This window comes from Haliotis rubra, unplaced genomic scaffold (assembly GCF_003918875.1).
Source record: "Haliotis rubra isolate DU_JTF1 unplaced genomic scaffold, ASM391887v1 Scf789, whole genome shotgun sequence".
NCBI lineage: Eukaryota > Metazoa > Mollusca > Gastropoda > Lepetellida > Haliotidae > Haliotis > Haliotis rubra.
The window spans coordinates 47,060-72,391 of record NW_025767511.1 but is presented as its reverse complement, the minus strand read 5'-3'; the positions used below and the strand labels follow the sequence as shown (position 1 = coordinate 72,391).

The 25,332-nt window shown below is 43.6% G+C and overlaps 2 protein-coding genes across 2 annotated transcripts in view; both read left to right on the top strand.

Moving 5' to 3' along the window:
- Window positions 1–832: 832 nt before the first annotated feature.
- On the top strand, window positions 833–20,958 carry LOC124261093 (retinoblastoma-like protein 1). Its single transcript, XM_046695414.1, has 9 exons — window positions 833–859; window positions 1,216–1,271; window positions 2,796–2,894; window positions 4,522–4,653; window positions 6,630–6,683; window positions 15,478–15,581; window positions 16,850–16,959; window positions 18,616–18,710; window positions 20,910–20,958. Exons 1-7 carry the CDS (start codon window positions 833–835, stop codon window positions 16,945–16,947), a joined length of 570 nt encoding a protein of 189 aa, XP_046551370.1. The 3' UTR covers window positions 16,948–16,959; window positions 18,616–18,710; window positions 20,910–20,958.
- Window positions 18,243–25,332, top strand: part of LOC124261083 (retinoblastoma-associated protein-like) — a 46,468-nt gene continuing 39,378 nt past the window's right edge. Inside the window, exons 1-5 of the mRNA XM_046695402.1 lie at window positions 18,243–18,268; window positions 20,910–20,982; window positions 22,847–22,962; window positions 23,999–24,055; window positions 25,088–25,178. Of these exons, the coding sequence (XP_046551358.1) occupies window positions 18,243–18,268; window positions 20,910–20,982; window positions 22,847–22,962; window positions 23,999–24,055; window positions 25,088–25,178 (363 nt within the window). The remainder of the gene's footprint in view (window positions 18,269–20,909; window positions 20,983–22,846; window positions 22,963–23,998; window positions 24,056–25,087; window positions 25,179–25,332) is intronic.

Genomic DNA, 25,332 nt, shown 5'->3' with positions numbered 1-25,332 from the left:
ATAAACATTGTTAATTGCAATCGGCACTGAATTTCACTAGTTTACAACGTGATTAACCAGAGCTCAACAGCGGATTTGTTGGTGTGCTATTTTTGATGATGTGAATATGTGTGATCACTGGGCAACTTTTTTTATGGGAGCCACGGATTACCCCGCGGTTTAACCGAATCCGCGGTATTGCGAAGAGCGTTATTGTGAGGGATGTACATGGTTACATTTTTATTTCAATTGCAAAATTTCGAAGCATTTACGGATCCTTATTTCAGTTCCAACAACCCAAGAATAACTTGGAAAAATAAGATCTTCATTCAATTTTATCACACCTTAAGAATAGGTGTACAGCAGTTTATTCAGAATCTGAACAATAGCTACATCAAGTATATGTCTGAAAGTCCAATCAGTATCAAAGACCGAGACCGAGAAACCTGTTTATTCACGACTGGCACTTAACCACCACACTTTGTTCCTCGGTGATTGATTTAATTAGGGTCAAACTCTTCACTTAGTATTATAGAGCGTACCTGTCTCACAAACAAGAGACAGTAGGCCGTCTCACATACACATTACGTCTCTGTCTGATCATGATCATCGAGTGTTAGAAATCGAGCTGAGAATATTGTGCATCTTTTATTGAAACCATTGAAAATGAGTGTCTGGTGAACGTCAAACAGTGGTGTATTTGTTTTGCAGCCAGGGCACAGATATGACCAAGGAAAACACCAAGGTGCCTACAGCTCAGAAAATGGATACTGACTTTCTGAAGTTGTGTGAAGAGCTCGAGCTGTCAGAGGATGTCAAGAAAAAGGCTCTGGTCCAACTGAAGTGTCTGATGATGGGGAGCAGCCCTGGGGAGGGTCAGGTGAGATGTGCTTTTCTGTCAGCAGGTGTTAAAGGGGGGACCAGCGTCTTGAAGTAAGGATGAGATCTATGCTTGAGTTATAGATGAAATATACAAGAATTAAAGATGCGATCTGCTAGAGTTATAGATAAGATATACAAGAATAAAAGATGAGATCTGCTAGAGTTATAGATAAGATATACAAGAATTAAAGATAAGATCTGCTTGAGTTATAGATGAGATATACAAGAATTAAAGATGCGATCTGCTAGAGTTATAGATAAGATATACAAGAATACAAGATGAGATCTGCTAGAGTTATAGATAAGATATACAAGAATTAAAGATGCGATCTTAAAGATTTCTCTCTTTTTCAGTCTTCTTATTTTGACCTATTCACATGTGCCTTGTACATGGCGATGGTGGACTCGAGGTAAGTGCTGTCAACTCTGGGTTCAGTCAGGTGTACTACAGTGGGTTCAGTCAGGTGTGTACTACAGTGGGTTCAGTCAGGTAGTATACTGGGTTCAGCCAGGTGTATGGTAGAGTGAGTTCAGTCAGGTGTATACTACAGTGGGTTCAGTCAGGTAGTATACTGGGTTATGCCAGGTGTATGCTAGAGTGAGTTCAGTCAGGTGTATACTACAGTGGGTTCAGTCAGGTAGTATACTGGGTTCAGCCAGGTGTATACTACAGTGGGTTCAGTCAGGTGTACTAATGTGGGTTTAGTCAGGTGTATACTACAATGGGTATAGTCAGGTGTATACTTCAGTGGGTTCAGTCAGGTGTATACTTCAGTGGGTTCAGTCAGGTGTATACTTCAGTGGGTTCAGTCAGGTGTCTACTACAGTGGGTTCAGTCAGGTGTATACTTCAGTGGGTTCAGTCAGGTGTATACTTCAGTGGGTTCAGTCAGGTGTATACTTAAGTGGGTTCAGTCAGGTGTCTACTACAGTGGGTTCAGTCAGGTGTATACTACAGTGGGTTCAGTAAGGTGTGTACTACAGTGGGTTCAGTCAGGTGTCTACTACAGTGGGCTCAGTCAGGTGTATACTACAGTGGGTTCAATCTATCAACACTGGTGCATCCTACAGTGGGTTCACTCCACCAGCATGTATAGCACATGTCAGCCTGATGGCAGGTCAATTTTTGTCTCCGGTCTTGATGATTAACGGGATGCCTTCTTGGAATATTACTGAGTGCAATGTGTAACCAACAAACACAAACAAACACAAGCAAACATGTTTCTTTATCTTACAAGAAAAACATTTGAGTGTGAGTGAGTTTAGTTTTAGGTAGTGTTGGGAATTGGTTGAAATTTCACAATTGATGATTGCTTCATTACCAACGAACAGTCATCGAAAAAAAATTGGTTAGCGTCATTTTTCAGATTTTCCTATCCAGGTTGTTATTGTAGATATGTATAACATGATGCAACTTGCTACTTTGAAGTGATGACTAATATATCATGAACATAAACTTCCTGGAGTCTTAGAGAAATATTCAGTCATGACTTTTCAGTTAGTGAAGTGACTTTTCTAAGAATTAAACATGTTTTCAGGACCTGACAACTTCTAAGATATGTTCCATCGTCAAGTATTTCAAAGACTAAAACAGTAGTTCCAAAATCTTTTATGTTCGATTATGAGAAAATGTGATCGATTGCGTGGTCGTTTGGTCACTGCGACCAATGTTCGATTATTTCAATTAAATCGGAACACCACTAGTTTTAGGTCACTCTTAGCATTATTCAAGCAATATCACTGTGGGGGACACCAGAAATGGGCTTCACACATTGTACCCATGTGATGAATCAAACCCGGGTCTTCTGCATGACGAGTGTCTGAACATTTTGGACTATCACTTCTTGCTTTTATTTTGTTGAAATGGCATTCAGGAAACCTATTCACTATTCAGTCTTATAAACATATTAGACTGAGTTTTATCTCTGATTTTAGGATGCCCTACGGTCCACTAGACCCCCAGTTGCAGTGCGGCTACCTTGACGGCAATCCCAGCATCACCCTCACCAACCTGCTACAACACACCAACCTCAAGTAAGTCAATGGTTACCATGGTTACAGTACAAGAAGGCTGAAGCTCACCTGACAAGAGTCAGCTTATGTCATTGGCAGCCATTGAGATTTATCCATCAGAGATTTATCCAAGATTTAAATCTAAGTGTTCCTGAAAACACAATACCTGTGGTGAATGTGGTCAGATGTAAGATATGAGATATTTGGGATTACACTTTCTCACGAAAGAACAGATTGTAGTACATTTTGGATTCAGTCTCATTCAGGACTCGAACCGGCACTATCAGACTGAGGCACCTATTCTAGCACTATTAGGGCAATATCACATCAGGGGACACCAGAAATGGGCTTCACACATTGTACCCATGTGGGGAATTGAACCTAGGTCTTCAGCGTGATTAGCGAACGCTTTTAACCACTAGGCACAGACCTTGTTATCCCCCGCAACGCGTTTTGCGGGGGGTATTAAAATGGACTCCGTCCGTCCGTCCGTCCGTCCGTCCGTGCACATTTGTCTTTTCCGGAGCAGAACTCTAAAACCGTTCAATATGTCTTCACCAAACTTGGCACATAGATAGGTCTGGTGGTGTACTGGTGCCTTTTGGTAGTTTTGGAATTCTGAATAAAATATTTTTGGCGTTTCCATGGCAACAAGTTTGACTTAGACTGAAATTGGTGGTAGTGCTCTTTTCCGGAGCAGAACTCTAAAACCGTTCAATGTTTCTTCACCAAACTTGGCATATAGATAGATCTGGTGGTGTACTGGTGCCTTTTGGTCGTTTTGGATTTCTGAATAAATTATTTTTGGCGTTTCCATGGCAACTAGTTCGACTTAGACTGAAATTAGTGGTAGTGCTCTTTTCCGGAGCAGAACTCTAAAACCGTTCAATGTTTCTTCACCAAACTTGGCATATAGATAGATCTGGTGGTGTACTGGTGCCTTTTGGTCGTTTTGGATTTCTGAATAAATTATTTTTGGCGTTTCCATGGCAACTAGTTCGACTTAGACTGAAATTAGTGGTAGTGCTCTTTTCCGGAGCAGAACTCTAAAACCGTTCAATATTTCTTCACCAAACTTGGCACATAGATAGATCTGGTGGTGTACTGGTGCCTTTTGGTAGTTTTGGAATTCTGAATAAAATATTTTTGGCGTTTCCATGGCAACAAGTTTGACTTAGACTGAAATTAGTGATAGTGCTGCGTTCTGGAGCAGAACTTTAAAAACCTTTCAATACTCTCCTTCCACTTTTCTATATACACACCTAAATATTTGACATAATCATAACTCGTAGACATAATCATGAAGAGTATTTTGCCATTGCGGGGGATATTGATGACTTTGTCTTCTTGTTATGTATGGTTGTGTGTACTACTCTGGACGAATCCTGTTAAAAAATGTCAGTCCTTACTCCTGTCATAATTGAGCGAGTGAGTGAGCATAGTTTTATGCCGCTTTGAGCAATATTCCAGCAATATCATGGCGGGGGACACCAGAAATGGGCTTCACCCATTGTACCAATGTGGGGAATTGAACCCGGGTCTTCAGCGTGACAAGAGAAGGCTTTTAACCACTAGGCTACCTGATGTGATCCAAGATTTTACTAAACATGGTAGACAGTCATCATGTTTGTACTTTGATGTGTTTCAGCATCACAGAGTTCTTCCGGAGGATGCGAGTGTTGAAAGAGAGGGTAGTTGTCAGCGAGTCCGTCCGGCTACATCTGCTTAGTCTGGAGAAAAACTACTGTATTGTGTCCGCTCTCTTCCACACATTTGAAAAGTAAGCACTTTAAATAACAAAATCTGTCAAGGATGAAAATAGTAGGCCCACCTGTTGACATTTCACTCTGTTTAAATTTATGTTTGATAGTTATCACATCCAAGACTTTAAAAAATATGGCATTCAAGATGTAACAAACCCATTACATATCATATTTGGGTAATACTTACTAGAAAGTATTCCAGCTTGTTCAGTGTTGCATCCAGGCTGCGCAATTGTGGGATTCACCCCTATTAACGTACATCTCCCTCAAAAAATGAAAATCGATGTGCCACATCTCACACAATATAAATGACCACATACCCATCATATTATGTCAACTCATGCACCTGCATAACGTGTGGGTCTCGTGTACACATTTGCATATCGCAAATCAAAAGCATCTTTGGTAAATATGTAAGCAAGACCGCGAATCATGTTGATATAATCTTCCGTTTGTTAAACCAAACCAGTTTCGTTATTCTCTCTTTTCATGACAAATACCCAAAGTGGTTTCTTCACCTATATCATTGCTGTGATGGCGTCAGCATTACAGTAAATTCCTATCTGCAGTCAGTATGTGATCCCCCCCTGCTTGGTGTCAGGTCCCCCTCTTGTAATGGATAAGGGGGATGTTAAGGTTGGATGCAACACTGTTGTTTGATTTTTCTCTGTATTCTGCTAACACTGGACCCGTAAAGATCTGGTTCAGAATTGGTTTTCAGGAACCCATACATGTCAATGCTGGGTTCATGTTGCTGATCACGGGATTGTCTGGTCCAGACTTAATTATTTACTGACTACTGGAGTAGCTGGAATGTTTTTGAGTGCGGCATTAAACAAACAAACAAAAACAAATAACTTCAGAATATCTTTGTTGTCCATTGTACCAGAAATGTTTAAAAAAGAAAATATTTATCGATATATAGGTTCTTACATCATTTTGAAGTTGGAATATGAATCTATTTCGTAGTCTATACTTAATCAACACTAAATGCAATAAACTGTAAGTTATTCTCCATGATGGAGTACCTGTTCTCACCAACCTCTAGAGGTGAGGTGAGGTGAAATTGGGTTTAACGTCGTGCTTGAGAATATTTCACTCATATGACGACGTACATGCGTGTGTATGTGTATGTGCGGCTGCTTGTACTAGCCCAGACTGAAGCTGGTTTTATAGTGCTAGCCCACTGAGATACCATGCCGCAGTGAAGCATGAATACCCTACTCAGACACATTATACTGACTCCGAGTCGACCAGTCCTTGTTGTACCCATTAATGCCGAGCGCCAGGCAGGGACCAACAAGTACCATATTTTGACGTCTTTTGGTATGACGTGGTCAGTGATCGAACCCGCGACCTTCCGCTCTCCGGGCGGACGCTCTAACCACTACACCACGGAGGCGGTCACACCAACCTCTAGAACGCGAATGGAACGACTATTAAGGTATTATAAGGCCAGATGTCACCTGGTGTATGTTTGGTTGTTGTACAACACTGCATTCAGCGATATTCCATCTGTATAATATCGGCCGGTAAATAATCAAATAACAACCAGACAATCCAGTGATTAACATCACGAGCATTGATCTACACAATTGGGATTCGATGACTTAGATCAACCATTTCAACAAGCCTGACCAGGGGTGGAAATAACCCATTGCTCGACGTCCGAGTCCAGTGTTTTTTTCTGTCGGGCAAGCAAATTTGTATATCACACTGTACCAGTGTCCAGTTGACTTTCCAATGTTAATTATGTTGTTTATTTATAAAAAATCAACAAGAAAACAGCCGGTATATAGCGGAAAAATTATCAGGGCAAGTGATTTTACATGTGCCCTGTACTGGAGTACACTAGCAATTGTAAAGTTAATTCCACCCCTGCTGACCACCCGATTGCATCAGTTCATGGCTTGCAACAAACATGGGCGTGCTGAAGACCAGTTCCAATCCAGATCTTCACTGGTATTTAATGTGTGTGATCTTCATGTTGTAGGCTATGCCGATCTGTATTTAGAGAAGACCCCAAAACAGATGAGGATTCTAACGAGTAAGTCATTATTAGAATTTGGAACTTACTGGCAAACAAGGATAAGTTGGACTGGCGCAGAGAACGTGTTTATGAGAAGTAGGCGGTGCATGGCAATGTGCAAACCCATTTGGTTTGTGAAAGTTAGAGCAGATGTAGGCTAGCGCATGTGCAGTGCATGACGATGAAATTGATTCCACGTGTAGCTGCACAGGCCTTGCTCATAAGACTCTCACGTGGTCGGTGCAGCTGGTCGGTAATATTCGGATGTATAGATATATTTTTCGAGAGAATTAAGCATGTCAAAGTCAGATAATACATTCTCAGACCGAGAAGTGGCATACAATGTTATTATGTACATGGAGAAAGAATGTATTCCACGGTTTTGTCTCTCTCTCACCCATCATCAGCTACACTTGATCGCGGACAACCTGGGGCCCATTAAACCACAATGGCGCGCCAGTCGGCGGCATTCATACATGCTAATACCCAGATAGCATTCAAGCGTTATTGCGTTGGCAATGGTTTTGCCAACATTGGGTCAGCGTTCAATGCTATCTGGAATAAGGAAATCAATTGTCAGGTCGTGCTCAACTTATCCTTGTTTGCCAGTAGGCAAATTGTGAGGTAACAAGAGGCGTTATAGTGAGTATGGGTTTGAACCTCTCTCGGGAGGGGAATAAATGGCTTTATACCTTGTACTATAGTACTATACCCAGTAAATGTTTCCAGTCCAGTCCATTCTGCAGTTCTTCAATAGTTTCATTCACTACTCGTTTTTGGAGCCAATCCAAATCAACTTTGTCTTATCAATGTTTATTTTAAACCGGAAAAAATTCTTTTCAGAAGAAGTCCTCCTTGGGGTACATATAAGCATTAAAATGTCCATTTTAAAGCCTCGACAGTTGTAACAATATTTCAATAAAATATTTTACCAAACAAAAACTTCGTTATGTGTGGTGAGACCACCCTACAGGGCCCGTAGAGGGCCCCTACAACTCAAAACATTATGCAGGTAACTCTGGCTGTGTACCTCGTACCTCACTTTTCATGCTGTAAAATTAGGCCGTGTAGAGTGCGTTTGCATGGTCAAGATCTGAATAAGGATGAGTGAGATAGAGTCAAATCCTGTATGTATGGTTCCTTTTTTTATTTCGAGCTAGCTGGAATCTTTGTATGACTTTTTCATTCATGATTTGTTGTAACTTTACGGCGTGTTAAGCTGTCTCCAGCCACGTGGCAGGCAAGATGGCGGACCGCGGGGTTCCGTTTGCTTTCCTTCTCCTGGCTTTAGAAAAAGCCTTGTAGTCGGGTTGTGAAAGGGCTGATATTTCATTTTGTAGATTATACTTGCCTAAATTCCTCTTTTTTCAGGCTTTAGGTAAGTTTTGCTTGAGTGTTTTAAGTGGCGGCGTTTGCGTTAATGCTCACACATGTTGCTCTTTGTCACCTATATATGCGCAATTCAGCAGCTATTATGGCTTTACGCTAGTAATTAATAGCTTTGCTGTAGCAGTTAAAATATCGCCCGGGCGTTGTATTTTGTTCTGTTTTGTTGTGTGCATATTATATTATGTATATCGTACAGTCCTTGCTATTATCATAGCGTGGTTCTGTTTTTTGCAGCCCAAGGGGTGTGTCACCTGTAGCGGCAGTTTGTTAGCCTCAGGATCGCCACCTGGTTTGCTTCGTTGTTTAGCGGAGGAAGCCCATGGCGAACAAAGGTTGTTCTATGTGTCAGGCTTTCTCCCCGCTTTCATCAAGTCCAGGCGTGCTGATTACATGTTCTACGTCCTTACTTCAGGCGGGGGGGACATTTAAGGGTCAGGAGCAGCCTAAAGACAAAGATAAAAACAAAGAAAAGAAGGCTTGGCTTCCTCTCTTTGAGGGGATGCTCCTAAGCGGTGAAGAAGGTGCGGGGCCTCCGGCTCCTTCACCTGCCATCCCCTCAACATCACAGGCACCTTCCCCTCCTGTCCCTGTTTCTAACCAGCTAACAATTGATTTACTTTCTGATATATTGCAGAAGCAGATGGATTCGGTCCACACTCTGGTGGCTGGCGATGGCTGGCCTCCGACAGGAGGTGGTGTCCGACCAGATGCGGGTGTGTGTGTCGGGTCTATGGCGGGCAGTGCTCCCAACCTCAGCTTAGGCTCTGGTGTGGGGGTTTCTGTCCGAGTGCGTCGGCTCGAGTTTTATCTCGGTTGCTGGCCACCCCTCGCTGTAGTAACTACTACCGGCCCGAGCCTTGGCTCGGGGTCTGAATCCAATAGTTAGTAGTTTGGCAGTCCCTGTAGTTGCCGCTTCGCCATGGTGGTCCCACGCTTGCGCCCGGCTTGGCGGGCCATTCGGTGTCTGGATCATTTTGTCTACCATTGAGGAATCCCAGCGCGCTCTTCCTCATCCGCGGCACCCAGCGACTCAGTCTCGAGTCTTGGGTGGGGTGTGCGGGCAACCCGGCTCTGCTCGAGCCTTTGTCCCTCTCTGTAGACCCCTCGGATGATCCCTCAGAGCTCTCTCTGGAAACAGAGACCTCACTCGTTGAGGATCGATTCGAGGAGGCTATGGAGGAGGATGAGGAGTCGGGAGGAGTTAGATGCGCCTGCTGGTTTAAGCTCGGTCGTCCCTGAGGCAGATGCGGGGCGTGTTGCTTCTGTCCTGCCCCAGGTAGTGGTCAGTACTGGCACCCGACCCTCAGGAGTTTAAGCCTCCCAGGGGAGGCTTTTGCTCCCACCAAGGTGGGGGACACAAGGCTGCGTATATTACCCTCAGTCTTGTCTGAAGTAATCAACCCCTCCTCTGTGGTACCAGGTCCAGGTTGATTTGCCAGAACTTGACCGTCGGTACCTCATGGGGAGACTTGCCTCTACAATCCCCAGTGGTTGGCGATTGTGTTTTACGCATCCATTAAGCCCTGGGGGTTAAATCGAGTAATTCTATGGCTTCAGCCAAGCAAGGTCGCCGGCTTCCGCCCGTTCCGACGACTAGCAGCTACAGCGCTTAAATCCGCCTATCGATCCTTTGAAGAGCAATACGCAATGCGGTTCAATGCCTCAAAGTGGCGATCCATTCGCCTACATCTCCGGTGTTGCAGAGGCAACTACTGGATGTGGGTGGGGTGGAGAAGATTAGTCTCCCTCCACCTTGGCTAAGCAATTAGCGGAGGTACAGTCACATCTGGTAGCGATTCTATCAGGTGCGTCGGCTTGCCAAATGATGTCGGCGGTGATGGGCCTCCGTTAAGCCTGTGGCTTTCGTGGCGAGGTATTAAGCCTGCCCGCATAACAGGCTCTGCTGGCTGCCATTCGGATGGGTTCTACCCTGTTCCCGGGGCAGCTACAGTAGTCGGGGAGGCAGCGGAGGCTGTCTCAACCTTCAAGGACTCTAAGCCCTTGCTGGAACAGCCTCACCGCGTCTGCTTCGCGGCCCCGGTTGTCTCCTCCATATCCTTCTGCGGCGAAGGAATCTGTTAAATGGGCTCAGCCCTTGCAGTGTGCGGAGGGTAAGGGCAGAGGCAGGGGGCAAGGGCAAGGCCCGCGGCCCCCACCAGCCTTTTCAGAGGAAGGGAAGTCAGCCCGGCTTCCCAGCTATAATTCCTCCGGAGCCCTTGTTGGTACCAGACCAAGCAGTCAGAGTACTGCCAAAGTCCGGTATTCAATGTCTCCTGCCACATATCCCTGTGGGTGGTCGACTTTCCCTCTTCCTGTCGGAATGGGAAAAAGTCACGTCCAATCCCTGGGTCCTGTCCACACTCAGGGAAGGCCACTTGCCACAGTGGGCGAGACCCACCCCTTCTCCGGGATCCGTTGCACTCCAGTGCGGCTGCCCTAGAGAGGCGGAAGTGCTCGATGCGAGGTCAGTCGTTGCTGGACAAGGCAGCCATAGAGATGGTTCCTGTGGGACAAGAAATGTTGGGTTTTTACTCAACTTATTTCCTTGTCACCAAAAAGGACGGAGGGTTCAGACCTATTCTAAACCTCAAAGGTCTGAACGACATGTTAGAGGTACCGTCATTCAAGATGGAAACACTGCGTTCGGTGATTTCGTCTGTGGAGAAGGGAGATTGGCTCACGTCAATCGACCTCAAAGGCAGCGTACTTCCATGTCCCTATGCACCCGAGTTCGGAAATACCTAAGGTTTTCCTTCGGCGGGAGGTGCTATCAGTTTCGAATTACTCCCCTTGGCATTTCCACAGCGCCAAGGGTGTTCACCAAACTCATGCTAATTCCAGCTCAGGTAGCCAGGTCACAGGGCAGGTGCTGTCACCCGTGCCTAGGCGATTGGCTCCTTAGATGCTTGCCACTCACTTGAGTCGAGTTCGCGACACTTGCTGTGATGAGTATTCTCACCAAGTTGGGCTGGATTATCAACCTCAAGAAATCAGAACTGGTTCCCACCCAGGATCTGGTGTTCTTGGGGCGAGTTGAGACAGCGCGAGGATAGTCTCCCTGTCTCGGACAGCGTCACCAAAGTCAGAGAGTTGTGTTACAATTTCTCGAGTTCCCCAGGGCCTCAGCTGGGACTTGGCTCCAGTTGTTAGGCAACATGGCGGCAGCGGTGGACATCGTTTGGCGGCCTTGGGTTGAGGATCGCGACCCATTCAGCAGGCTCTAGCTTCGAATGTGGGTCCACACCCAGGGTTCTGAGTTGATTCTCCACACTCCAGGGTGGCTAATTCCTCATTCACGGTGGTGGACACTGGCAGGGAATTTATCAAGGGGCTCCCTTTGGACATCCCATCGCCAGATCTCTCAATTCAGGCGGGCGCTTCCCTCACAGGGTGGGGGCGTGCTGAAGCGCCCTGTCGGTCTCAGGCCTGTGGTCACAGAAGCGGCGCAACTGCACATCAATGTGCTAGAATTGAGAGCAGTCAGGTTGGTGTTCAAAGCGACTTGGGAGCAGGTTCAAGGCCGTGTGGTCCGTCTCGAGATGGACAACCAGGCGGCAATGACCTACATCCTGAAGCAGAGGCGATGCGGTTTCCCGTCTCTTCTGCAGGAGGCATGGCAGTTTCTGCTCTGGTGCGACCAGTTCGACATCACGGGTAATGCCTGTTTATCTCCCAGGGGCGGACAGCGTTGAGCAGATGCACTCTCTCGTCATATCCTGGCCCCTGCAGTGGATGCTCCATCGGGGGATATTCGGGGCTATCTCCCAGTTGTTGGTCGTTCCAGGTGGATCTGTTTGCATCTGGGGGGACGAACCAGATTCGGTGTTTTGCTCTCGGATACGGATCGAGAGCCATCGCCCAAGGCGGCTTTCCAGCTCGATTGGGCGGACAGGGTTCTGTGGGCGTTCCGCCACTACCCTGATTCCCAAAGTCCTCTTGCAGCTTGCCACCCAACCAGCTCGACTTCTTGTGCTCCTTGCACCTTTGGTCGGCTCAAAGCTGGTTTCGGTACTACTCAGGTTTCTGGCTCAGCCTCCTGTACTATTACCCTTTCGACCGGACTTACTATCCCAGAGCGGGCGCCGCACCGAATCCCAGGATTCAGTGGGTGGCCTGGCCTCTGTCGGAATACAGCCTCCGCAGCGGCGGAATTCCTGCACCAGTTGCAGACACAATTCTGGCCAGCGGAGGGATTCGACAAGCGTTCAGTATGAGGATAGATGGGCCTGTTATGCTTGGCGCTGGTGTCGGCAGAGGATTCTTGATCCCTTTTCTTCAACTGTAATTGAAGTACTGGAGTTCTTGCAGTCTCGGTTAGAAGCCCGGTTTAGCGTCGTCTACTATCGGGGCTACTCCACGGCAATCTCTGCCTTCCATATCCCTGCCGGCGGTGCTCTCTTGGGGCAGCACCCTCTCGTCAAGCGCTTTTTAGCAGGCGTGGACAGAATCCGTCCGACTGTCCGGCGGATTAGTCCCCGTGGGACTTGTCAATCGTTCTTGATTGGATGTCGGTCCTCTCTTTCCGCGATCTGTCGTCTCTTTCCTCCAGCTGTTAAGTTGGAAGGCTGCCTTTCTTGTGGCGGTAGCGTCTGGCAGGCGGGTAGGTGATATCCATCGCGATGTCAGCGGATCCTGCTCTGACTGTCTTTCACAAAGACAGAGTCAGTATTCGGTTGCCAGACTCCTACCGTCCTAAGGTGCGAAGCCTTTCATATAACTTGGCGCCTATCGAACTGCCAGCTTTCACTCAGCCTCCATCGTCCGGTACCTCTCTTGGTGCTCCGTCTTAGATGTCCGTAAGACTCTCAAGGCTTATATCAAGCGAGCGGCTGCTATCAGGAAAGATAAGCAGCTGTTCTGTTGTTATGGCGGTGGCAAGGCTGGTCTTCCGGCGAACAAGCAGACCATATCTAGGTGGCTTGTCTCTGCCATTTGTTGAGTTACTCTTACAAAGGATTAACCATCCCTCAGGGTTTAAAGGCTCATTCTATTAGGGCAGTGGCGACATCAAAGCATCGCCCGGCGGCACTGCCCATTGAAGAGATCTGCTCAGCGGCTATCTGGAGCCGACCGAGTGCGTTCATCCGCCACTATCAGCTGGACAAACACTCGCGGGGCGTGCTTTCGGTTTGGCCAGACAGTTCTCACCAGTGGGCAGTGTCGTGATTCTCTAGCGAATGAGCCTTAGAAATCCGCGTTTGCTTTTCTCATGGTGTAGGTGTTAATAAATTCCTCAATTTTTATCGGTGGTGGTATCACATTGGTGGTGGTTTTACTGTATGTAGCGATTATCACTTTCGCTACAGTCACTGTGTTCATCCCTGCACCAGCTTAGCTGGTTTGGGTTGCTGAGGGATATATATTGGACTGCGCCCATACTTTCCCTCCCATTTTGATGGTTGGGGGTGGGACTTGCGTCCGCCTTTATAAATTCCACCAATAGCCTATCGGCTGAGCTCCTTTTCCCCGCCTTGCCGCCCGCCCCGCCTGATTGACATCAGCGGTCAGGTGACTAGGTGAGTGTACTTTCTCTCTCTGTGTCGGCGGCCCGGCTGTGCCTTCGACTGAACTAGGGGTATGTTAGGCAGACAGAATACCACTCCGACTCAACATCGTTGGGAGTCTGTCTTATGCTTATATGTACCCCAAGGAGGACTTCTTCTGAAAAGAATTTTACAAACCTGGAGAGGTTATGAATTCTTTGAAGAAAAGTCCTCCTCAACAAATCTGACACTCCACCTCCCCTCATTCTGTCTGACCGTTCAGCATGAAAAGTGAGTCACGAGGTACACAGCCAGAGTTACCTGCTCTTGGCTGTAGGGGGCCTCTCACGGGGCCCTGTAGGGGTGGTCTCACCACACATAGCGAGTTTTGTTTGGTAAAATATTTTATTGAAATATTGTTACAACTGTCGTGAGGCTTTTAAAATGGACATTTTAATGCTTATATGTACCCCAAGGAGGACTTTTCTTCAAAAGAATTCATAACCTCTCCAGGTTTGTAAAAATCTTGTATACATAAGCGAAGTCAGTCAATGAGAAGTTGATTGGTATAGCAAACTGATCCAATTAACAAACCAGCTCGGCTCACACCTTTCCGCCATAGACGGGTGAGTTCAAAAGGCAGATTAGTGATTTTATGGAAATCATTGTCTGTGCTAATCAGACTGGAACTGATAAGGTGCCCCTATTAGTGATATGGAAATCATTAGATAAACAAATGCTTAGGTGGAGGAATTAGGACTGGATCATCTTTTTTCTACCCTCATAGACATACCTATGTCTCGAATACATGGATAAGTCGAATTAATTACTTGGTCCCCAGCGATTCGACACATCGGTATTTGACTGTAGTTATTTTTAATTTTTTTTTCAAAACTTCACATCTTTAAAGGATGACTAGTATGCTAGGAACATAAATTTCTTGGCGTCTTTAAGATAAATTCAATCTTGCCTTGGAACGGGCTTGTAGTGCTTATGAAATGTAACAGACAAAACCAACCTTGTTAAAAATATTGTTGATGAAAACAAGTGTTCCAGAATTGTTTGTGTTTGATTATGAGAAAACATGATCGATTGCTTGGTCGTCGATTATTTCAATTAATCGGATCACCACTAACATGAACCAATCAAAAATAAAGTTCTGACAAAAGGTGGGATAATAAAGGTTCTTCCATGTTATTGGTGCTCTTAGCAGTATGATGCATCTTACCTCTTTACAGTCATAAAAAGTTAGAACTATATTTACAGTTATGATAAATTTAGTTGCAATTTAGGTTGGCTGTATGTTGTCCACAGAAACGTGATGCCATATAATTCTGATGCAGGTATATGAATTGCTTCTTTGAGTGGCATTTTAGAAGTTGGGAAGCACAATATAGAACAAACTTTATGGATAACAACTTCTCACGAGTAAAAAGAAGTTGTTATCCATAAAGTTTGTTCTATATTGTATATGAATTGCATTATGCTTTGCGAGATATTTGGAACTAACGTGTTGGACAGTGATAAGCATTGTTCATGTTGATCCTATTTTGCTCATCAGTGATTTACCTTGAGTCCTGTATTTGAGGGTCCATGGGACTCATACTTATGATCGTGTCCTGTGACTGGGGATAGTAATGTTTCAATGTACATAGCGCCGTGAGTAATGTGCCTGGATATGACCGCCATATAAGCGGACTATTACTATTATTACTAATTTTCAGGGCTCCTGGACTACAAAAATGGGAGTCCCAGACACTTAAATATTATTATTAATACTATGTTGTAATATCGTTGTAATTCAGTTACTGTTATTGTATTGTGTATCATGATCATCACAACCTATTTAAGGTCATCTTGGCTGGTATATGATATTGCAAGTCTTTGTTCAGTTGACCAGTGTTTCCATTAAGTTCTAATGTCAATTGTTCTATTTTCAGGGAAAATGTATATTTCCGCGAGAATGTGATGCCACCAGTGCCTGAAACTGAAGGAGTGTCATTTAGGAAAAAGCTGTGTTGGACAATCTTCTTACATACAAAAAGTGAGATATGAATGTATTGTTCTTCCTTCAATGTTTGTAGGTTATTTAGTGTACAAGGTTCCAAGTCAGAGAGATTTTTCATTGGAAAAAAGAGAAAATCTACAGTTTAATTACCTCCCTTATCTTTAGAGAATTTCAAAGAGCCTTTGAGTTCAATTTGATCAGTTGTTATAAAATTCCAAATAAGTTTGTTTTTTCTTTATCCTGACTCATAGTTATGTCTTATAGTCTGTTTGGGTTCGAATGGAAACGATGAATGATATAATATCTTGAAATAGTGCTATTTTCACGCTTCACACCGAGGGGTGACATACGGCTGGTGGAACAGCACCAACACACATTCAGGTGCAACTCAGCACAGCCAGGTGAGATGACCCCAGCTAGTCAGGCGCTGTTCCACCAGCCATTTGTCACCCCCAGTGTGAAGCGTGAAAATATGACAATATTCCATGAAAGTTCTTAAACAACTTTTTCCGTGATTGAGCAAAAAACGTCAGATTTCAGATCCTGTTGGGTACAGAGGTTTCAGGACCTTGTGTCTTATTTATGTTTTGTGCACTTATCAGAGATCCCAAGCACTCCGATTTTCAAACACAAAATCTGCTCTCCGAATTCTCTTTAAAAACTCCGATTTTTGAGAAAAAATTCTGAATTTATTTTTACGATGTACAATTTTTTAAGTCACCAGTGATTTATTTGAGTGAACACTGGTAAAAGCATTCAGAAGCTTAGCATGTGATCCTTTGGATGTCGATTGTGTATATTGCGTGTTATTGACGATGAAGTTTCACAAACTTTTTCCTGAATGCATGTCATAGTCTGTATGAAAGTGAAACAAAATGGCAGAGCTCACCACTCGCTCACCCCCAACTCACACCTTTGATGCTCAGGCCTAGATTTCATCCAGTCATGACTCCGTTTTTCTTAGATTCAGGGTTGGCATCTCTGACTTATCCCAGTTTCGAGTTATTTTATGATATGTCGTTCTCATTTGAACCCAAACGGACCATGCCTATCATTCTCCTGAGATCTGGTCTAAACTTCCTATGCTCTATTCCTCAAGAATAGAAAACGTCTCGCTCAAACACACCTGTGCCATAAGCAAGTGCACTTGAACCACATGACCAATCTGGACAAGTCACTGCAGGGATTAGAATAGTGCTTATTATGCGTGACATGGCTAATCAAAATTGAAATGGCATTTATGAAATACATTCAATGTGTCCAGGTAGCCGCGACTGAAATTATAAAAATAATCCTGTTTTCAGATCACTTCCTCGTGGACAACCAGGATCTGAATCATGCTGTGTTGTTGCTCATGTGTTGTTTAGAGTTTGTCCTCGAACAACACCGTCGTTTCTGCTGAATCCCCCATATGGTAAGATTTAAAAGAACTAATCAAAGCTCCAGATAAGATTTAGCTCATGTGGGTACTGTACCCACTGTATTTTGTTGGAGTGGGTATTATGAATGTTGAGTGGGTATTTCATTTTCCGTTACCCACTGCTTTCAAATATGTGCCTATTTCAGTCATTTTACTCACCTAAGTAAGGTATGTTCTGCCTTATGTCATACCTAATCAAAACCAACTTATATATTATGGAAATGATTTCATAAAAAATCACTCATCCTATACTGACAGTACAACACTTGTCCTATACTATCAGTACAACTTTTCATTACGCAAGCGATTTTTATAAATATATTCCGTACGCATTTGTTTTAAACTTTTTGCGTATCTAACCTTTTAAATGCGTAATTGGTACTTGGTACGCAAAAATTATTTTTCAAAGCGTAATTGTAACTTTTCTATGCGTATTTTACCCGGATACGCATCTTATCTGGGCCTCTGACTAATATTGGTTTGTTTGTTGTTTAACTTGGCACTCAGCAATAATTCCGCTATATGGGGGCGGTCTCACTCTCCTACCCAGAGTTCCATGCGGCAAGCCAGCATAGTATCTGTGCCAATGGCCAGAAAAATGTGACGATTCGTCACATCTTGCACCGTCCATTCAATATAATTTACATATTTCTCAGCTCTTTTATTTTTGACAAGTCTACACAACTAATTAAACATCTTTGATAGAATGGTTTGGTTTCATTGAGAAAATATCCTAAAACATGTAACACTATTTCGATTTGCGTAGCGATCCTTTGTTTACATAGGTTGTGCGGCTCCACGTGCTGTCATCGAAGCTGATGAAGAGCAAACGATGCAGCCATTTGATATCTAAATATGTACTGTCATAGACCTTACTGTCGCAGTTGTGGAAAAATATATATGTAACAATGTAAAACATTATGAAGGGAGCGCCGAAAAGCTTTTGTGAGTCCAGTCTCTTCTTATTATGAATATGCGTGTTTGATTATGAACAAGAGAAAAGTCCGGTCACGTGATATGCAAATTAGCCTGTTGGCAGTGATGTTATGTTAAGTCATCGCTGTGCCGGAGTGTGGGGGCGGTCTGTGAATAATTGAGTCTGGACCAGATAATCCAGTGATCAACAGCGTGTGCATCAATGTACACAATTGGGATACGATGTGTAAACCCAAGTTAGCGAGCCTGACGACCTGATTCTGTTAGTCGCCCATTATGACAAGCATGGGTTTCTGAAGATCCATTTTAACCCAGATCTTTGCGGGTCAAAAGGATCTAAGATGACAGGTTTCTATGGGAAGTTTGAGTCTGTCATCAACACTTCCCAGCCTTGTGTATACAGATTTCTTCCACCACACATGTTTTCTCAGTGGTCTAGTGGATAGAGTGTCTGCCCAGGGGCAGGTTGAGGTTTGAATCCCAATCATTGCTCGTAATAACAATCACTGGTTTGTCCGGACTCAGTTATTTATAGACCACTGTTACAATATTTGAGTATTGCCAAGTTCGCATTTGAGTGGGAAACAAACAACAGTGTTTTAAAAACCACTGGTCCACATTTACCAAAATGAAATGTATTTTAGATCCCCAACATTTTAATGCCAGACTGTACCTTATTTATTGATTTTGCATTTTTTCTTTCATTACTTTCAGATGTAATACGCATTGGTTGTTTAAAAACAACAGAAAGCAGAACAACAAATATGTTGTTGAAACTTGCTGAACAAGTCAAAACAAGCATTGAAGAGGTGAGTGTTCATGACAGTTAATGAATAGGAATCTTTTTTTTTGAGCTGAACAGTTCTTGTGATGAGGGTATCACAAACTGGATGCGGAGTTGTGTCCCTTTACACCCTTTGCAAAACATAGGCTTTCCTAGTATAGAGAGTATGGGGAGCTGAAATACCGAAATAATTGATCACATCATGCTCTGTATTTATCACACCATGCTCTGTATTGATCACATCATACCTTGTATTGATCATATCATGCCTTGTATTGATCACATCATGCCTTGTATTGATCACATCATGCCTTGTATTGATCACATCATGCTCTGTATTGATGGCATGCCTTGTATTGATCACATCATGCCTTGTATTGATCATATCATGCTCTGTATTGATCACATCATGCTCTGTATTAATGCTATGCCTTGTATTGATCAGACCATACCTTGTATTGATGACATCCCGCTCTGTATTTATCACATGAGGCTCTGTATTGACGAAATGCCTTGTATTGGTAACATCATACTCTGTATTGATCACAGTTTGCCTTGTATTGATCACATCATGCCTTGTATTGATGACATCTTGCTCTGATTTGATGACATGCCTTGTGTTGATCACATCATGCTCTGTATTTATCACATGATGCTCTGTGTTGATGACATGCCTTGTATTGGTCACATCATGCTCTGGACTGATGACATCATGCCTTGTATTGATCACATCATGCCTTGTATTGATTCACACCGTGCCTTGTTTTGATCACACCATGCCTTGTATTGGTCACACCGTGCTCTGTATTGTTGACATGCCTTGTATTGATCACTTCATGCTCTGTATTGATGACACCGTGCTTTGTTTTGATAACACCGTGCCTTGTATTGATCACATCGTGCCTTACTGATCACACCGTGCCTTGTATGGATCACACCGTTCCTTGTATTGATCACACCATGCCTTGTTTTGATCACATCATGCCTTGTATTGATCACATCATGCTCTGTATTTATCACATGATGCTTTGTGTTGATGACATGCCTTGTATTGGTCACATCATACTCTGTATTGATCACATTTTGCCTTGTATTGATGACATCATGCTCTGTATTTATCACATGATGCACTGTGTTGATGACATGCCTTGTATTGGTCACATCATGCTCTGTAGTGATGACATCATGCCTTGTATTGATCACATCATGCCTTGTATTGATTCACACCGTGCCTTGTTTTGATCACACCATGCCTTGTATTGGTCACACCGTGCCTTGTATTGATGCCATCATGCCTTGTATTGATCACATGCCCTGTATTGATGACGTCATGCTCTGTATGTATCACATCATGCTCTGTATTGATGACGTCATGCTCTGTATTGATGACGTCATGCTCTGTATTGATGACATCATGCCTTGTATTGATCACATGCTCTGTATTGATCACATCATGCCTTGTATTGATCACATCATGCTCTGTGTATCACATCATGCCTTGTATTGATCACATCATGCTCTGTATGTATCACATCATGCCTTGTATTGATCACATCATGCTCTGTATCAATGACATGCCTTGTATTGGTAACATCATACTCTGTATTTATCACATCATGCTCTGTATTGATGACATGCCTTGTATTGATGACATCATGCCCTGTATTGATGACATCATGCTCTGTATTGATGACATGCCTTGTATTGATGACATCATGCCTTGTATTGATCACATGATCATCACATCACATCATGCCTTGTATTGATTCACACCGTGCCTTGTATTGATGACACCATGCCTTGTATTGGTCACACCGTGCCTTGTATTGATGCGATCATGCCTTGTATTGATCACATGCCCTGTATTGATGACGTCATGCTCTGTATGTATCACATCATGCTCTGTATTGATGATGTCATGCTCTGTATTGATGACATCATGCCTTGTATTGATCACATGCCCTGTATTGATGATGTCATGCTCTGTATTGATCACATCATGCCTTGTATTGATGACATCATGCTCTGTATCGATGACATGCCTTGTATTGGTAACATCATACTCTGTATTTATCACATCATGCTCTGTATTGATGACATGCCTTGTATTGATGACATCATGCCCTGTATTGATGACATCATGCTCTGTATTGATGACATGCATCATGCCTTGTATTGATGACATCATGTCTTGTATTGATCACATCATGCATTGCATTCACAGGTGCAGCTTATTCAGCAGAACTGCACGAACCCTTCTTCCACGAACTGCCGCTTTTGTCGATGGAGACCTGGATGTAAGTACCACACCCTGACCTTCAGTGTCTGAGGTTCAAGGTCATGTTATGTAAGTAGGTCGCCCCATGGTGGCCCTGTTTAGAATCGGTGCCCAGCGCCCAAATGGCCTGAAGTAACAGGTACAGGTTCTTTAGTTTGATTTCCTAAGACTCTTTGCCATTGCACCTCGTATCAACCACTGGCTGTTCTGGCTGTGACTCAGTATAATACTGAAATTAGTAGACCTGTTAGGATTCAAATGCATATTTGGTGAATCAATCTGTATCCCATCATGAATTCAATTCAGTATTTGTCGTCACTAAGATCGAATATTTTTATGAATAGGTTTAAGAGAGCATTATTTTTGGAAATAGTTGGTTGTTGTTGGTTGTGAGATACATAAAATTGAATATATCCAAGCCATGCAGTAGCGTAACTTGAGTTATTTTGAAGTGGCCCTGTCGTATGCATTGATATAAATTATTGCACAGTTTGCAATGTATATCTTTGTTACATATGTTATATTTGGGATTAAACTTTCTTAGTAAAGTACAGATTCTAGTACTTTTCGGGTTGAGTCCCATCTGGGATTTGAACCCACACCCTCAGAGTCAGGCTCCTAATCGCCAGCACATAAAGTCAGACGCCTTGACCGCTCAGCCACCGCGGCTTCCATTTACTTTTCTAAGAAAGTGTAATCCCAAATATAACATATGTTACGTTTGACCACTTTCTAAAATGGCATTGTGTATTTCATATATCTTTGTTGTCCCTTCGCCGCGGAACGGGGGACTATGTATTCAGTGGCATCCGTACATCCGTACGTCCCGATTCTTGTTAACGTGATATATCATGAACTGTTGTACCCAATGTCTTCCAATTTGGTGACAGCCTACATTGGGGGATCACACAGACACCAGTCGATGTTGGTGACCTGGACTTTATTTTCAAGGTCACTACGAGACGTGGAACGATTTTCAAACTCTTAACGCGATATCTCATGAACTGTTGTACCCAATGTCTTCAAATTTTGTGACAGCCTACATTGGGGCATTACCCAGCCAGCAGTCGATTTTGGTGACCATGACCTTATTTTCAAGGTCACCAAGACACTTTGACCACTTTTCAAACTCTTGATATCTCATAAAACATTGCACCCAATGTCTTCAATTATGTCGACAGCCTACATTGTGTGATTTTGCAGACACCAGTCATTTCAGGCATCTTGTACGTGACACACACACACACATACACACAAAAATAAAAAAATGATGTAGTAAATGTGTTATAAATATTCCATTCTTCTGTGGCGGGGGACATTGCCATATCAGTAATTTCTGGCTTTGTACGATATGATGCGATACGATATGAGTAATACATATTGTATTCGCCTCATAATGTTTCGTTACAACCCCAGAGAACCGTGAAGGTCCGGGTTAGAATATTGATCTTCAGTAACCCATGCTTGTCGTAAGAGGCAACTAACGGGATTGGGTGGTCAGGCTCACTGACTTGGTTGACACATGTCATCGGTTCCCAATTGTGCAGATCGATGCTCATGCTGTTGATCACTGCATTGTCTGGTCCAGACTCAATTTTGCCATATAGTGGAATATTGCTGAGTGCGGCGTAAAACTAAACTCACTCACTTACAGCCCCAGAAATTTGACATTATCTGGCATATGTTCTGTTTCAGACCGTATTATATTATCCTACAACTACTGTCCAAATTTATGTAACAGATACACTGTGCTATAGAGACTTGACTTTCTTTGCAGAACTGAGCACAACATTCTCATTTAGTTGTCATCATTTGTCGTTCAGATTGTTGTGTCAAAGTGTTGGGTTACTTTTGATGCAGAGATGTCCCTTTTTCTGTTGCAGCTGGAGAGGCTGATAGAACAGTATGACGAGCGACATAAAAAGGAAGGGGATATCAACGAGATGCTTTTTCTCCGACATGACAGTCACCTCATACCCTCCGACCATAACAGGAACAGGTCAGTTTGTAACAACAGTAGAAATTTCTCCTTTCTTATCACTCATCTTCATAGGGATAGACCGCCTCTGTGGTGTAGTTGTTAGAGCGTCCGTCCATGCTTCACTGCGGCATGGTATCTCAGTGGGTTAGCACTATAAAACCAGCTTAAGTCTGGGCTAGTACAAGCAGCCGCACATACACACCCATGCACATCGTCATATGAGCGAAATATTCTCAAGCACGACGTTAAACCCAATTTCACCTCACCTCGTAGAGACAGGGAAAGATTCCTGAGAATGAACACACGCACGTCCTTCCTCAGAAACGACAGAATGAACAGTGAGGTACGAGGTAGACGGTGTGAGTTACCTGCTGTTGGCAGAAGGGGGTCCTGGGAGGCCCTGTAGGGGTGGTCTCACAAGACAAAAACAAGTTTTTAGTTTTGTAAATATTTTCTATTAAAATATTGTTACAATTGTCGTAGGATTTAAAAATGATAGGTTGCAGAAGACCAATTCTAATTCTAACCGGATCTTCACAGGTCTGTAGGAAAGTAGAAATTGGAACAAACCTGTAGAGGTTTCTGATTCTTTGAAGAACTCCTCCTGGAGGTACATATAAGCATTAAGATGTCGCTTGTTGTAAGATAGGGTGGTCAGACTTGCTGACTTGGTTGACACATCATCGTATCCCAATTGCATAGATTGAATTTGTGTCAAAACATCACACTCATGAAAAAAGAAGTTATGAATACAAAAAGCCAGTTAGAAATTGGTCAAATGTAACACATGTTATATTTGGGATTACACTTTCTCAGTAAAGTACAGATTCTAGTACTTTTGTTGGTTTGTGTCCCATCCAGGATTTATGTGCTGGCGATTAGGTGCCTGACTATTGGTGTATGGGTTCGAATCCCAGATGGGACTCAACCCAACAAAGTACTAGAATCTGTACTTTACTGAGAAAGTGTAATCCCAAATATAACATATGTTATAAAAGAAGTTGTTATCCATAAAGTTTGTTAATATTCTACTAATGGTTGTTGTTCTTTACAGAACCAGTCTGGAGCAGTCCTGTGTGTCGGGATCTCCACAGATGATGACACCTGTCAGGTGTGTAACTCTCAGAGCAATTAATTTACTGGTTTGCCCCTCATTGTACAAACATAACTCTAAAGAAGCAATCTGGTCTCCTGATCGATGTTTGTCAAACCACATCATGAGTATTGTCAGCAAGTGAGGCGCGAGAAGGTTAACAGTCATATGACTTACCCACCGGGTACCCATTCACTGCTGGGTGAACAGAGGCAATTTTGAACAAACTCACTTGCCTAAAGTGTGACCACATAGGTGTTTCATTGTGAGGCAGGGCTGAAGTCCTAGAAACTCTCAGGAGTCGAGGTGCCAAACATGGTCACCCATCCATGGACTCTCCTTGACCAACGTTGCTAAACTTGAACTGATTTTTTACTTAGACTCTGAACACAAGACCACCCACTAAGTACAAAACTAAGCCTCTTTATGAGTCTTCTATCACTGTAGTGAAGGTAGATCACTGCCAAGCACTTCAATGCTTGAGAACAAGGACACAGGTATAGGCTTTGTCTAAAGGAACGGCTAAGAACGGCTCTGATCCAAGAGCACAGCTGTAGTCTCTGATCCAAGAGCACAGCTGTAGACTCTGATCCGTATAGGCTTTGTCTAAAGAAACAGGCTAAGAGCTCTGATCAAAGAGCACAGCTGTAGTGTCTGATCCAAGAGCAGAGCTAAAAGCTCTGATCCAAGTGCAGAGCAACATTTTCTGATCCAAGAGCACAGCTGTGGACTCTGAAACAAGAGCAGAGCTAAAGGCTCTGATCCAAGAGTACAGCTGTGGACTCTGATCCAAGAGAGTAGCTAAAGGTTCTGGTCCAAGACCACAGCTAAAGGCTCACACATCATACCCATGTGGGGATCAAACTTGGCGTGCTGAGAGAACACTTTAACCACTGGATACTAAGGAATAGTTGCAAGTACAGTCGACGGCTTGACCAGTTCAAATGTCTTCAGAATTTCTACTCTCAACATTGGGCAGATTGCCAAAGGTTTTCCATGTTGCAATTGTCTCTTGCATATCCTAGGATGTATTTGATTGAATGTTTACAGAGCTGCCATGAACACTGTTCAGCAACTGAAGGCCATTCTCAGCAATCAGGCCAGTGATCAGGCCAGTGACAAGCTCCTCTGTTACTTTAAGGTAGGAATGTACATTTGGGTCATTGTCTCTTTGGATCCATGAAGATCCAGGTTAGAATTGATCTTCAGTAACCCATGCTTGTCGTAGGAGGCGACTAACAAGATCAGGTGGTCAGGCTCGCTGACTTGGTTGACACATGTCATCGTATCCCAAT

Coding starts and splice junctions, on each gene's coding strand:
- LOC124261093 (XM_046695414.1), top strand. CDS start 833: ATGGGGAGCAGCCCTGGGGAGGGTCAG. Junction 860..1,215: donor GCAGCCCTGGGGAGGGTCAG/GTGAGATGTGCT, acceptor TCTCTTTTTCAG/TCTTCTTATTTTGACCTATT. Junction 2,895..4,521: donor CTACAACACACCAACCTCAA/GTAAGTCAATGG, acceptor GATGTGTTTCAG/CATCACAGAGTTCTTCCGGA.